Source organism: Oryctolagus cuniculus, chromosome 5 (assembly GCF_051225735.1).
Source record: "Oryctolagus cuniculus isolate XC-2025 breed Fujian yellow rabbit chromosome 5, ASM5122573v1, whole genome shotgun sequence".
Classification (NCBI taxonomy): domain Eukaryota; kingdom Metazoa; phylum Chordata; class Mammalia; order Lagomorpha; family Leporidae; genus Oryctolagus; species Oryctolagus cuniculus.
Genome location: NC_142871.1, coordinates 117,392,126 through 117,407,019, shown reverse-complemented (window position 1 = coordinate 117,407,019; position 14,894 = coordinate 117,392,126). Strand labels below are relative to the sequence as shown.

At 38.5% G+C, this 14,894-nt stretch overlaps 1 protein-coding gene across 4 annotated transcripts in view; it reads left to right on the top strand.

The window, feature by feature from the left end:
* Positions 1-14,894, top strand: part of EFHC1 (EF-hand domain containing 1) — a 90,494-nt gene that overhangs the window by 13,116 nt on the left and 62,484 nt on the right. For 2 of the 4 annotated variants that reach the window (XM_051855624.3, XM_089333169.1), the window contains exons 3-4: positions 6,305-6,592; positions 12,268-12,417. In XM_051855624.3, coding sequence (XP_051711584.2) covers positions 6,305-6,592; positions 12,268-12,417 — 438 coding nt within the window. Of the gene's footprint in view, positions 1-6,296; positions 6,593-9,109; positions 9,131-12,267; positions 12,418-14,894 lie in introns of those variants that run through there. The other 2 variants (XM_089333168.1, XM_089333170.1) reach the window with 2 other exon arrangements.

Genomic DNA, 14,894 nt, shown 5'->3' with positions numbered 1-14,894 from the left:
AAGCTTCAATCCATTGTGGTAAGACCAGGTGCATGGTATGATTTTGATTTTTTAAAGTTTGCTGAGTCTTGCTTCATGGCAAGTTGCTCTATCCTAGAGAAAGTGCTGAGAAGAATGTATATTGTGCAACTGTGGGGTGGAAAGTTCTGTAGATATCTGTTAGATCCATTTGATCTATAGTGTTGATTAACTCCATTATCCTTGCCAATTTTCTGTCTGGTTGATCTATCAATTGCTGAAAATGGAGTATTTAAATCCCCCATTACTATTGTATTGGAGTATATGTCTCCCTTTAGATACATTAACATTACTTTTAAACAGCCAGGCACCATGTAATTCGATGAAGATATGTTTATTATAGTCACATCTTGTTGAATAGACTATATTGATTAATTAATCATTACATAGTGCCCTTCTTTGTTCTCTTTTAACAGGTTTTGTGTTAGTCTACTTTGTCTGATTTTAGGATGGCTATACCTGCTCTTTTTCCCTTTCTATTAACATGGATTATCTTTTTCCATGCTTTCACTTTCAGTTCATGTGTATCTTTGTTGGTGAGTTGTGTTTCTTGTAGACAGCAAATAGATGGGTCTTGCTTTTTAATCCATTAGGCCAGTCTGCATCTATTAACTGGAGAGTTGAGGCTATTTTTACTCAAGGTAGCTATTGATAAGTAACTACTTGGCTCTGCCATTTTTCCATGAATATTACTGTCATTTACTTTGGATTTCTTTTGTAGTTTTACTGGGGGATTTTCTGTATTTGTATTCTTTCATAATGATGGCTTTATTTCTGTGTTTCTGTATGTAGCACATCCTTTAGCATCTTTTGTAAGGCTGGGTGAGTGGTGCCAAATTCTTTCAATTTCTGTTTGTTATGGAAGGTCTTTATTTCACTTTCATTCATAAATGAGAGCTTTGCAAGGTACAGTATTCTGGGTTGAGAGTTTCTTTCTCTTAAGATTTGGATTATATCTTGCCATTGTCTTCTAGCCTGTAGGGTTTCTGATGAGAAGTCAACTATGAGTCTAATTGGAGATCCTCCGAAAGTAATCTGACCTTTCTCTCATGCACATTTTAGAATCTTTCTTTATGCTTTACTGTGGAAAGTTTGACTACAATAAGTCATGGTGAAGATCTTTTCTGGTCATGTCTATTAGGAGTTCTATGTGCTTCCTGTACTTGGACATTCATTTCTTTCTCCAAATTAGGGAAGTTTTCTGTAATTATTTCACTAAATAGGCCTTCTAGTTCCTTCTCTCTTTCCATACCTTTAGGCACTCCTATGACCCATATGTTAGTTCATTTGATGGTATCCTGTGTATCTCCAACACTATTTGTAAATTTTCTAATTTCTCCTTCCTTCCTTCCTTCCTTCCTTCCTTCCTTCCTTCCTTCCTTCCTTCCTTCCTTTTCGTCTGACTATAAAATTTCCAGAGATTTGTATTCTAGCTCAGATAGTCTTTTTCTGCCTCAACAATTCTGTTGTTAAAGCTTTCCACTGCAATTTTTAGTTGATCAAATTCTTCTAATATATATATATGTAAATAATATATATATAAATTCTTCTAATATATCATTTAGGCTTCTCTTTAAATCTCAGTTTCATGGAAAAAAATTTAATTCATATCATACATGGTTTTCTTTAGTTCATGAATTTGCTTCTGACTGCTTTTGAGGAATCCTATGATTATTTGTTGAATTCCATTTCTGGGATTTCCTCGGTCTGTTCATCTTCACATTCTAATATTGAAATGTTTTTGTGTTCCTTTTGGGGGGTCATAGTGTCTTCCTTTTTCTTGTTTCTTGAATTTCTGCATTTGTATTAATGTTGTTTTTTTTTTTTTTTTTCCTCTGATGGCTTTTATCTTTGAATTATGCCTCTGTGGCTTAGTGGAATGTTTGCACTTTCAGTGAATACTAAGAGGTGTGTGGTGGGTGTGGCCAGGGAGCTCTGGTCATTGCTCCAGGATGGGGTGGTTATCTATGGTAACATCCAAGTTGGGTTTGGTAGCTCTCCTCTGGTTAACTAGGTGGAGAGGAATGGTGACCTCTGTTGGTACAACCACCCCTTCTCCTCCCTGCTGAGGAATGCCCAGGCATTAGCCTCCAGTGTGTTCAACACTCATCCTCACCACCATATGAACCACACTTATGATCTGCACAGTCCTTCCTGTAAGCATGGTTCCCTCAGCTATGAGCTGCTCTAGGCAACCAAGGAGCTCTGAGAGTGTGCAGCTGCACTCTGTGATAGCCCAGAACCCAGCTACACCCTGCTTCCTCTGATGCATTCACAGTGTTTTCTCAGTTCTCTGCACCCAGGGCTTTCAGGGTCAAGGAGTGCAAGTGGGGCCACTCTGCCCTGCTTGCCTGTCATGTCCACAGGGAGATTGAGATGTTCCCAGAGCCATTGTCTGTGTGTGTTCCCGCCCGCTGGATTGAGTCTGGTCCTTCCACCATATTCAATGTCCGTGGGGAAACACGGGTTTTTCTCTCTGGTAAGATCTCTGGATCACTGGCACACACAAAACCCACCAGCTGCAGCTCTGTACATTTCACAATTATGCTGGATACATAGGAGAGTCCCGCAGGCTGCACTTCCCTTACGTAGGGATGGCTCCCATTCCCAACCCATTGCTGAGTGCGTGCAGCTGGTGTAGTGGAGACCCTCCCTGTCAGTTGCTTTTAAACTGTTGTGTTTGCTCCTGCTGACTGGGTGGAGGGTGACCCTGATAGTTTCTGGGTGCGCACACAAGAGCTGGAGCAGATGCTACCTGCTTATGTCCAAAAATGGTGCCAGCCCTCCCCAACTGGCTGCAGGTCACTGTTGTAGGCGGGAGAAAGGGAAAGAGGGAGACGTGCTGCTTTTCTCCCACCCCAGGGTGAGCAGTTGCCCTTCTGCACTGAGGGATCTAGGCCGGACTCAAAAAATGGTGCAGTTCACTACACTTTCCCTCCAGCTATATCAACAGTGGTGCGGGCCCTTGCAGTCTGATCTCAGGTTTGCCAGGGTGGGCACTTTTCTCTAGATCCAAGCTGCTGGCTCCTTTGTTGTTTCGTTGCTCCTTGCTGCGTCTGCACCTTCCACACAGATCCAGGCCATTTCCACTGCTTTCACAAGAGCTCCCATTGCAGTTTCTCCTGCAGCTTTACCCTGAGACTGTACTTTCTCCACATTTTAAAACATTAATTTCACTTAGCCTAAATCAGACTGCCCTGTTGCTATTCTGCCATCTTGGAACCCCCTAATGCCTTTTTCTTAAAACCCAATCCTGCATCTATTATCTCCTGCGATATCAATTTGTGCTATTACTTAAATTCAGTAAGTCTAAAATCAAGCTCACTGTGTAAGTCACAAATTATCTTTTTTGTGGAGATGAGCAAAATGAAAGTTTTACTGAGACAGAGAGGGGTACCAAAGTGAGGTGTCTGTCAAGATCTGGGTATTAGGAACTTATATAAGGAGTCCATATCAACTGATCAATTCTTCTACGTAGTTTCTATATGCTAGGGGCCTGCTTTTTTTTTTTTTCTTTGTCTTTTGCATAGAAGTCATAGTTCCTGATCGGTTGACAAATGCTACCATATCAACCACTCGTGAAATGTGACAATTGAGGAATATTGTTGACCTGACCAGTTAAGGTAGGTTATGCCTACCTGATCAGTTGCTAAGCACTTGAGACATACTGCTTCATGTGTTCTGGTATGATGCCAAAGCTTAGTTTCTAATATGGTTACCTTTAGGTATGGGACCCATTGTGTTCCCTATCAATCTTTCATTTTCTTTGGATACTGTCTTTTGTCTAATCAGCTAATGACAGGTTTCATACAAACACCTGTTCCCTCATACCCACAGGAGACTCTCCTAACTGCCTATTAACACTTGTAATGCCTCATATCCCTGCCCCCCAACTCAGAAAAAATGGGCTCTAACTGCCATTAGGGGATTTGGGGGTGATGACTGCTCTGGCTACTTCCTGCTGATAAGGGCATAGATCTGGATTGGGAGCAGAGCATTTTTCTGAGGGTCAATCTAAGGGTCCCAGGTAGAAAGACAATTTTATTCAGGCCTCCATCTCAACACCATCTGTAGCTTGGCAGCCTCTAAACAAGCAGAGATAAATTTTACAAGAGGGTTAAATATATAGATGCTAATGGCCAGGACTTTTAGAAGTGACACATTACAGAAGTTTGAGGAAGGCAAGTAAGACAAAGTGAAGCAATAACCAAAGTAATAAAAATAAAAAGAATTCCTACCATTTTAGGTACACAGTGTTTAGCAATTATTAGGCAACCAAGCATAAGAACCTCTTCCTCTACAACCTCTGGGCTTTATTTAATTTTGTTGAAGATTGACACCAGGGGCTTCATGTTGATTTTTATTTTCTCCTTGCAATCAAAATCCTTATTTTGAACACAATGCTGATCAACATCTTGTGGCTAACTTTTATCTGTCCCTGTTTCCAGGTCAAATTTGACCTAGTTGTTGGTCCAGTCCCAGATAGGAAGAGAAGTACTGAATGACCAGGAGTTTGTCAAAAACTCTTAAGCCATATTTAAGCAACAAAGATGTTTTAGAAAAAGTGGTCCCTAGGCAACTGTACTCAGTATCCTCGTATCCATTGTTAAACTTAAATTTATCTGTTTTGTAAGCATAAGTTATCTTCTTCTAGTGCCAGGCCAGCACTAGAATAGGATTAATTTCTTATTCCATTTCTTTTTTTTTATTTTTTTAAAGATTTATTTATTTATTTGAAAGTCAGGGTTACATAGAGAGGAGAGGCAGAGAGAGAGAGAGAGAGAGAGAGAGAGAGAGAATAGTCTTCCATCCAATGGTTCACTCCCCAATTGGCCGCAATGACCGGGGCTGAGCCAATCCAAAGCCAGGAGTCAGGAGCTTCTTCCAGGACTCCCATGCGGGTGCAGGGGCCCAAGGACTTGGGCCATCTTCCACTGCTTTCCCAGGCCATAGCAGAGAGCTGGATCAGAAGTGGAAGCAGCCGGGAGTCGAACCGGCGCCCATGTGGGATGCCGGAACTTCAGGTAGCAGCTTTACCCACTATGCCACAATGCCGGCCCCCAAAAGTTATCTTTTAATAACTTATTCTGTGAACCTTTTGGCATGCCCTTATATGTATGTTTCTGTGCGCAGTGAGAGTATTTATATACTTCCCAAAGATTTTATGGTAGACTAATGACTTTAAGGTCTGTAAGAACGAATGTGTCAGTCATATGAATTTACAAGGACTCCACTCCTAGTAATGGAATGGAGTTGAGCCCTCATCTTCATCTTGAAACCGAAGATCATAGTCTTGTTAAAATATCTCACTCCTTCCAAAAGTTTGGAAGGACTTTAAACATGGAAATGAAGCTAGAAGTATTAGGGTTTTTAGGCCTTCTCTGCAGGAAACATGCACAGTAAGTAGTCTATACCTTATATTTAGAGCAGATATCAGCAAATCTTTCCTGTAAAGTGCCAGATGGTAAATATTTTGGATATTGTAGCAGTTTTAGTCTGCTCTGGCGCTTTAACAAAATACCACCACAAACTGGTTGGCTTAAACAATAGAAATTCATTTTCTCATAGTTCCAGAAGCCAGAATTCCAAGGTCATGTTCCAGCCAATTTGATTTCTGGTAAGGTCTCTCTTTGCTCACAGCTACTTTCTTGCTATGTCTTCACATGGTGTTTCCTCAGAACATACATAGGAGGTGAAAGAAGTGAATCTCCCTCTCTCTCTCTTTCTCTTTCTTCCCTTTTGAGGCCATCAGTCCTGTTGTGTTACGGTCTCATCCTTAAAATCTTATTTCACATTATTAACTCCAAAAGACCATCTTTCCAAGTACAGTCTCTACAGAATTAGGACTTCAACATACAAATCTTTGGGTGGATATAATTCAGTCCAGTATATCAGCCTATGTATCTCAATCACAGCTGCTCAACTCTGCTCTTGCAATGGAAGAGCAGTCATTAAGTAAACAAGTGTTAAATATTTACATAATTACTTTATTTGTGGGTATTGAAAATTCAATTTTGTATCATTTTTTATGTGTTGTGAAATATTCTTTAATTTTTTTTCAACCATTTAAGTATGTAATAAAAACCTTTGTGGTTCATATGAAAAAAATGGTGGCAGAGTAGATTTGTCTCATGGTCCATAGTTTTCCAACTTTTGATTTAGAGGATAAGAAATGACTATACAAACCTCCTTGAGTGGTTCTCTTTTCAGGAAGGCGTTAGATGTTTTTTGAGATGACAATGACAAACTAATACTACAATATTTCTCTTTCCGTTGAGCTTTATAGGTGCTGAAATTTGATGCCTATTTTCAAGAAGATGTTCCTATATCAACTGAGGAACAATATAGAATCCGTCAAGTGAACATCTACTACTACCTAGAGGACGACAGCATGTCTGTCATAGAGCCTGTGGTGGAAAACTCTGGGATCCCTCAAGGCAAGTTAATCAGACGTCAACGGCTGGCCAAGAATGATGTGGGAGATCATTACCACTGGAAAGACCTAAACAGAGGAATAAACATCACAATTTATGGCAAAACTTTCCGTATTGTGGACTGTGACCAATTCACACAGGTAGAGTTACATATTTTTGAAAGTTGTTGGTTCTGAGGCATCATTCTTATTTATGGAAAGATTCATTTATTAGGGAAAGAGGACACAGATAATATGTTTTATGAGTTATTAGATTTGTGAAGCATATGTATGTGTGTGTATGCTTATATACACTGATACTTTGTAGTAATATTAATGTTTTCAGAATGATATTAATGCATAAACACTTATCTTTGGTAAAGAAAACAATTTACTTGGCAGTTCAAATACAGAGTAGAGTAGTACCCCTGAGAAATGGAAATATGGAAGAAGCATTAAATACTTCATATAAAGTTGATGTTTACAAAAATTATACCATCCTTCCTGGCAGTAATGATCCTAAAATTTTTTGTGCCATTTATACTTTTTTGTAAGACATATTTACTAAATTATAGTAAAATTTACTGTCTAAAAGAATCCAAATGTTTTAATTGGAAAAAAAACCCACTTTTTATATTGAGAAAAGTCCTTCATTTTTTCAATTTCATAACTTTTGAGGTTTTGTAATTTAATTTTGAAAAGATTTATCAAGAGACAGAGATAGAGACAGACACACACATACACAGAGAGACAGAAAATGCTTCCACCTGCTTGTTCACTCCCCAGAGGCCTATAATGGCTAGGACTGGGTAGGGCCAGAGAACCAACAGGAGCTGAGAACCCAATCTGGGTCTCCAATATGGGTGGAAGGACATAAACTGTTACCTTCTGCCTCTCAGGGTCCACATTGGCAGGAAGCTGATGCTGGCAGCTAGAGGGAACCCTAACTGGTATCTTAACTGCTAGGGAAAACACCACCCCAAATTTGAGGCTTTTGTTTTTAATATAGAGACAACTTAAAGTTACAAACATAGAGGATATGATGACTTTCTTTTAGTATAGAGTATAGGTATTAGGAAGTTAATTCCAAGTTTGTCTTAGTTAAATATATTTGTTATTGCAAAGATATATTTTCTGAACTGTTTTATATCTTTTATTCCATGCTACCTAGTGCCAAGTGTGAGTAAATTTTACCATGCCCTGAGCATGTATGAATTAATGCTTGTTTTGTTTTGTTTTTGTTTTTTTACATTTAGTAGTTTACTTGACAAATATTTATTGACACCTGCTATGTGCCAGAGACTGTTTCAGGTGCCATATATAAATATTTGCCCTTATGGAGGTTATATTCCAGTTGAATGAGAAAAGCAATAAGTAAAAAATAAATAAACATATGACAGATGATGGTAAGAGCAATGGAGGAAACAGTCTCAGTAAGGAAGATCGGGGACACTATTTTCAAGGCTCATCATCAGAGCCTCACTGATGAGGTGACAGGTGAACAGATAATTGAAGGAAGTAAAGAAAATGTCATAGAGTCAGTGCCATTCCAAAATAACAAAGGAAAACAGTAAACAAGGTAGAGGTGCTAGACCATCTTTGAGATATATCCCCTTCAAATACTTATACATATACACACATATTTATGTATATATAACTTATTTGAGAGGCTGAGATCAGAGAGGAGTCCTATTCACTGGATTACTCCCTAGATGCCTACTATGGCTGGCACAAGGTTGAGTTGAAGCTGGGAGCTGAGTACTCATTCCAGATCTCCCACATGGGTGACAAGAGCCCAGTGACTTGATCCATGACTACTACTTCCCAGAGTTTGCATTAGCAGAAAGCTGGAGTCAAATGCCAGAGCTTGGAAATCAAACCTAGATACACCAATGTGGGACGAAAATACTTTAACTAGCAACCTTAACCACTAAGCTAAATGCCTGCCCCTCAAGCATATTTCGATCTCTTGCTTTTTTAAGTTTCTGAGATCCTATTTATCAAAGGCAATTTTAGAATTTTTATACCAACAATAAGAAATTATACAGTTTTATGTAAACCTAAAGGTATTAACAATTATTTTTACAGTTTTGTCTTATGGACAATTTGAGCATTTTCAGATTCATCCCTGAGCAGATCTCATTAGTTCAGTCAAGTCTAATTATTCACAGTAGTTTAGACCAATAAATTCACTACAAGCACTAAATTAGTGAATATTAAACCAATACTCCTAAGGGAAATGCAGGGTTAGGTTCTTGTGAATCTCTGCTCACAGAATTTTTGTTAACCCATCAATACAGAAATTTGTTTTATGTGTGTTTCTGTTCTAAGACATGTTCATTAGTATATAGTGTTGATTCGTTCACATCAAACCAAACTGCATTATAACTCACCCTTGAACGAAGTTTATCTACTCTATGTATTTTCCCCTCAAGTCACAGCTTTATTGTGCTTAGGAACCTTAAAGTGCATTTCTGCCCTAGGCTTCAGGACCACTTTAAATAGTAAAATCACCAACAAAAAACCCTCAAAAATGCAAAAAATGTGCCATTAAATAGTCTGCCATTAAAATTGTTTACCCCATGAGAGCTGAAACAGGAAGAAGAGATTCACCTTGTTTGACCTCAACTGAGATTACACATTTGGATAAATCAAATATTCTGCTACTTTGGACATGTCTGTGAATGACTGAACAATGTAGTGAGTATTGATTTTAGGGTTACAATTAAATGTTAGTGAATAGGAAAATTCACAAATATGGACTCCATGAATAATGAGGATTGATGTATTTTAACAACTGTTTTTTGACTGGAACTATGTATTAAGGACTGTTGACTATATTGAATTATGTTTTCAACAATTCATCTGTTAAGTTGCAGGCTGGCTCCTATGGCAGCTTAAAATTTATACACATATAATGGTCTTCATTAGGGCTGAGCCTGTGAGTAGGCAGGGTGTGATTTCAACCAGGAAGCCGATATATCACAACCACCTCTTCCCCTCAACCCTCCTTGCTGCTCTGGATTAATGTTTGTTCCTATAGGCAGAATTGACTGAACATATTAAAAAATAAAGTTCTAGAAAACATAGATCCAGAATACATTTTTGTTGTTGTTGAAATATTACTGGTAGTGTAGTAGATGTGAATCCTACTCCACAAATGCTGCTGAGAAGAAATTTTTGTTTCATTTTTCAAAAATAACATTAAAAAATGACTTGAGCTCCAGCCCTAGCTACTCAAGACTGTCATAACAAAAATACTTGGTGGCTTAAATAGTAGAAATTTTCTTACCTCACAGTACTGGAGGCTGCAAGTCCAAGATCACAGTGCCAGCATGGTAGGTTCTAATGAAGGCCCTCTTCCAGGCTTGCAGACAACTCACTTCTCTCTGGGTGCTCATGTGGCTCTTTTTTTTCAGTGCATAGGCATGGAGAGAGAGAAAAAGTATGCTTGCTTTCCGATTTCTCTTCTTCTACTTTTCTTCTAAAGATACTAGTTCTATTTGATCAGAGCCCTACCTTTATGATCTCATTTAACATTATTTCAATGGAGGTTGTATCTCTAAATAGTAACACTGGGGATTAGGGCTTCAGTATGAACTTGGGGGGTATGCAGGCATTCATTCCATAACCACTGATGTTTCTCTTCACTCTCAGCTAAGCCAGAATCCAAGTCATAAGACTGACAAGGAAACAGTCCACTGTTAGATTTAAAGGAATCATACAGGTAGGGCTCGTGGATTGTCCAATGACCAAAGGCACCTCCCTGAAGCTTTGGTGTTATGTAAGATCCTGAAACTTGGCAATGCATTACATTGAATGGTGGTCCACACACCTCATGTGGTCAGAGTACCACCACAGAGTTTGTATGGGTCCTGCTCTTCTGAGACCCACTAACCTGTGCCATTTCCATTCTTGGTGGATTTCTCCCTTTCTCTCTTCTTGACTTAAAGGCATTATTTTCTCTCTCCTTTCTGGGACATTTTAGAATAATCTCTTCAAACTTTTAGGCTTTCTAAGAAATAAGAAAAAAAGTCAACTTCAGGAAGCTTCTACATTCCTGCCATAATCTGTAAAGTTAGATTTAAAAAGGGGCTTATTATCTGTTGAGTGTAAGAGAAGGGAGTAAAATACCCATTAAATATCTCAATCAATAATCCTACTATATACTAATCTTGAATCTTTTTTTTTAAAGATTTCTTTATTTATTTGAAAGTCAGAGTTACACAGAGAGGAGAGGCAAAGAGAGAGAGAGAGAGAGAGAGGTCTTCCATCCAATGGTTCACTCCCCAATGGCCGCAATGGCTGGAGCTGCACCAATCCAAAGCCAGGAGCCAGGAGCCAGGAGCTTCTTCCAAGTCTCCCATACGGGTGTAGGGGCCCAAGGACTTGGGCCATCTTGTACTGCTTTCCCAGGCCATAGTAGAGAGCTGGATTGGAAGTAGAGCAGCCAGGTCTTGAACTGACGCCCATATGAGATACAGCACTGGTCCCACTAATCTAGAACCTTAGGGGAAAATTTTATTGTTAACCAATATTTACAGCTCAATAGTTTTAATAGAAATTAAGATCATATTTTATATTGAAACGATATTGGGAACTACTTAATAAAATTTTAAATATTAAAATCATAGAATACATGGCATAAAACTAATACTAGACCCACACATTTTAGTTTTGAGCTTTGTGTATTTTCTATTGAGTTGGCCCAGAGCAAGGTGCACAATTCCAAAAAGTAAACCAGTTCTAGAATGTGGATATTATGAAATTGTTCTTTTCTGATTATCAATAAAGCTATAATTTATCGTGGTGCATTTAATAAGATGAAATGTCAATTTGTATTAAAGGATATAGTAACTAAAAATATATTTATGAATAATTGATAACATAGGGTTCAAGATTATATCAAATTCAGATTTTTTCTGAACTTGTTTTTATGATGTCTGAGCACTTGGTTTGTCTTTCCTATTTTGCCAAAGCATTTCTGGTCTAAAATAACCAGTGGTTATGATTTCTTTTTGGTGAGAGAGGAAGTCTTAATCATATACTTAAGTGAATGTTGGAAAGTTGGGAATGTGAGTTCAGATTCACATATACAGCTTGTCTCCATACCTAATAGAAATTTCATATTGTTTGAAACTATAGTTAAGTTCCAGATGTATACAATTAAGCAGTCCTAGTATTCATTCTGTTCTTGGACATCTAAATAAATTTAATTTATTTACATTGATATTTCAATCCAGTTACCTTATTATCACTATGTCTTCCAATTAGCTTAGCATATTACCTAGCAATTTTATAATGTAGAATAATTCAGGTAATAGTCAACTATTATCTGAATTATAGGTTTTTTCAATTTTTTTTTTTATTTGAAAGGAGAGTTGAAGGAGAGACAGAGAGTTCTTCCATCCGTTGGTTCATTCCTCAAATGGCCACAATGGCTGGGGCTGGGCCAAGCTGAAACCAGGAACCTGGAGCTTCTTCCAGGTCTCCCACATGGGTGCAGGGTCCCATGGATTTGGGCCATCCCTTGCTGCTTTCCCAGGCACATTAGCATTGAGCTGTATTGGAAATGGAACAGCCGGGACTTGAACTGGCACCCATATAGGATGCCTGCGCTGCAGGTGCAACTTAACCTGTTATGCCACAATGCTGGCCACTGCATTATAGTGTTGGGTCAATTGGAGGTAGTGTTTCTATGACATATTAAAGCTACAAAGTAGTGGTTAACTTGAGCATTGGTATTGAAATTATGACTACACTTAGTTTTATACTATAAGTTTATTACTTACTTTAAGAATCTCTAAGAAAAATGATGATTATTTTTAATTATTTAGATATTTTTGGAAAGTCAAGGAATTGAATTAAATCCACCAGAAAAGATGGCTCTTGATCCTTACACTGAACTACGAAAACGACCTCTCCGTAAATATGTCACCCCATCAAACTTTGATCAACTTAAGCAGTTTCTCACTTTTGACAAACAAGTAAGTGACTTAGGTACCTCAGTGGATTTACTCATTTCCAAGTGGGGCACAATGTTTATTGACAAGCTCTTTTATCAAGTGTTTATTGATAGCTGTGTTGGAACTGATCTGAAACATTACATCTATAATTTAACTGTTTGGCTACAATGTTACATTTCTGGTTTGATCTAGGGTTAGAGTATGGGAATGCTTAAGTTTCATATTAAGAATCCAAATAAAATCGTGAGTAAAGTATTGTGAATACCACTAAGTATTTGAATGTTAAAACAAGATTTTTTTCCAACTTTTATTTAATAAATATAAATGTCCAAAGTACAGCTTTTGGATTATAGCGGCTTTCCCCCCCTGTATTCTCCCTCCCACCCGCAACCCTCCCATTTCCCACTCCCTCTCCCATCCCATTCTTCATCAAGATTCAGTTTGAATTATCTTTCTATACAGAAGATCAACTTAGTATATACTAAGATTTCAACAGACTACACCCACACAGATACACAAAGTATAAAGTACTGTTTTAGTAGTAGCTTTACCATTAATTTGCATACTACAACACATTAAGGACAGAGATCCTACGTGGAAAGTGGGTGCACAGTGACTCCCGTTGTTGATTTAACAATTGACACTCCTATTTATGACGTCAGTAATCACCTGAGACTCTTGTCATGAGCTGCCAAGGCTATGGAAGCCTCTTGAGTTCACAAATTCCAACCTTATTTAGACAAGGTCACAGTCATAGTGGAAGTTCTCTCCTCCCTTCAGAGAAAGGTACCTCCTTCTTTGATGGCCCATTCTTTTCCAATGGGATCTCACTCACAGAGATCTTTCATTTAGGTCTTTTTTTTCCCCAGAGTGTCTTGGCTTTCCATGCCTAAAATACTCTCATGGGCTCTTCAGCCAGATCCGAATGCCTTAAGGGCTGATTCTTAGGCCAGAGTGCTGTTTAGGGCATCTGCCATTCTATGAGTCTGCTGTGTATCCCACTTCCCATGTTGGATCGTTCTCTCCTTTTTAATTCTATCAGTTATTATTAGCAGACACTAGTCTTGTTTTTTTTTATTTTTTTTTATTTTTTTTATTTTTTTTAATTTTTTTTTTTTTTTTTTGACAGGCAGAGTGGACAGTGAGAGAGAGAGACAGAGAAAAAGGTCTTCCTTTGCCGTTGGTTCACCCTCCAATGGCCGCCGCGGCCGGTGCACTGCGGCCGGCGCACCGTGCTGATCTGATGGCAGGAGCCAGGAGCCAGGTGCTTTTCCTGGTCTCCCATGGGGTGCAGGGCCCAAGCACCTGGGCCATCCTCCACTGCACTCCCTGGCCACAGCAGAGAGCTGGCCTGGAAGAGGGGCAACCAGGACAGAATCCGGCGCCCCGACTGGGACTAGAACCCGGTGTGCCGGCGCCGCTAGGCGGAGGATTAGCCTAGTGAGCCGCGGCGCCAGCCAATTATTAGCAGACACTAGTCTTGTTTATGTGATCCCTTTGATACTTAATCCTATCACTATGATCAATTATGAACTTAAACTGATCACTTTGACTAGTAAGATGGCATTGGTACATGCTACCTTGATGGGATTGAAGTGGAATCCCCTGGCATGTTTCTAGCTCTACCATTAGGGATAAGTCCGAGTGAGCACGTGCCAAACTGTACATCTCCTCCCTTTCTTATTCCCACTCATTCCCACTCTTATATTTAACAGGGATAACTTTTCAGTTAAATTTAAATGCCTAAGAATAATTGTGTGTTAAAGAGTTCAACCAATGGTATTAAGTAGAACAAAAAATACTAAAAGGAATAAAATAGTAAGTTGTTCCTCAACAGGCAGGACATGGCTTATCAAGTTATTGTTTCTCATACTGTCCATTTTACTTCTACAGGTTTCCTTTGAGGTGCTCAGTTAGTTGACACAGATCAGGGAGAACATATGATATTTGTTCTTTTGGGACTGGCTTATTTCACTCAGCATAATGTAAAACAAGATTTAAACTGAGCTACATCTTATTGCCTTTTTACATTTCAATTTATCATTTCATTTCCTAAATAGGAATTAATCTCATACCATTCTTTGGGAAAACGTAAATGAATTTTTGGGAAATTCCAAAGTTGTTGCATATCTGTAGGTTTCTTGTATTAAACCTATTAATTTCACAAAAGACCCATTGCAGACACTTCCTTGATGATTGTTATATTAATGAGGGAATACAGGATATTCTGGGCATTTTCCAGCTCTGTTCTAGCTTTCCTAATCCTCTTGCTTGTGAGTGGAAGTGTATAAGCAGAATGGAATTCTCTTTTTTGTACTAAAGGGAAAGAGATAACAGAACGATCACTTTCAATTCTTCTTTGCTGCTTTTTTTTTTTCCTCCAGAAATTTAACTCTTTTTAGTTCAGAAAATTTTACTTAACACTAGCATGCTCTTTTAAAAAATTTCTTTATATCAGTCTTACACCTGTTATTATTTTGTATTTAAAGATTGTATAG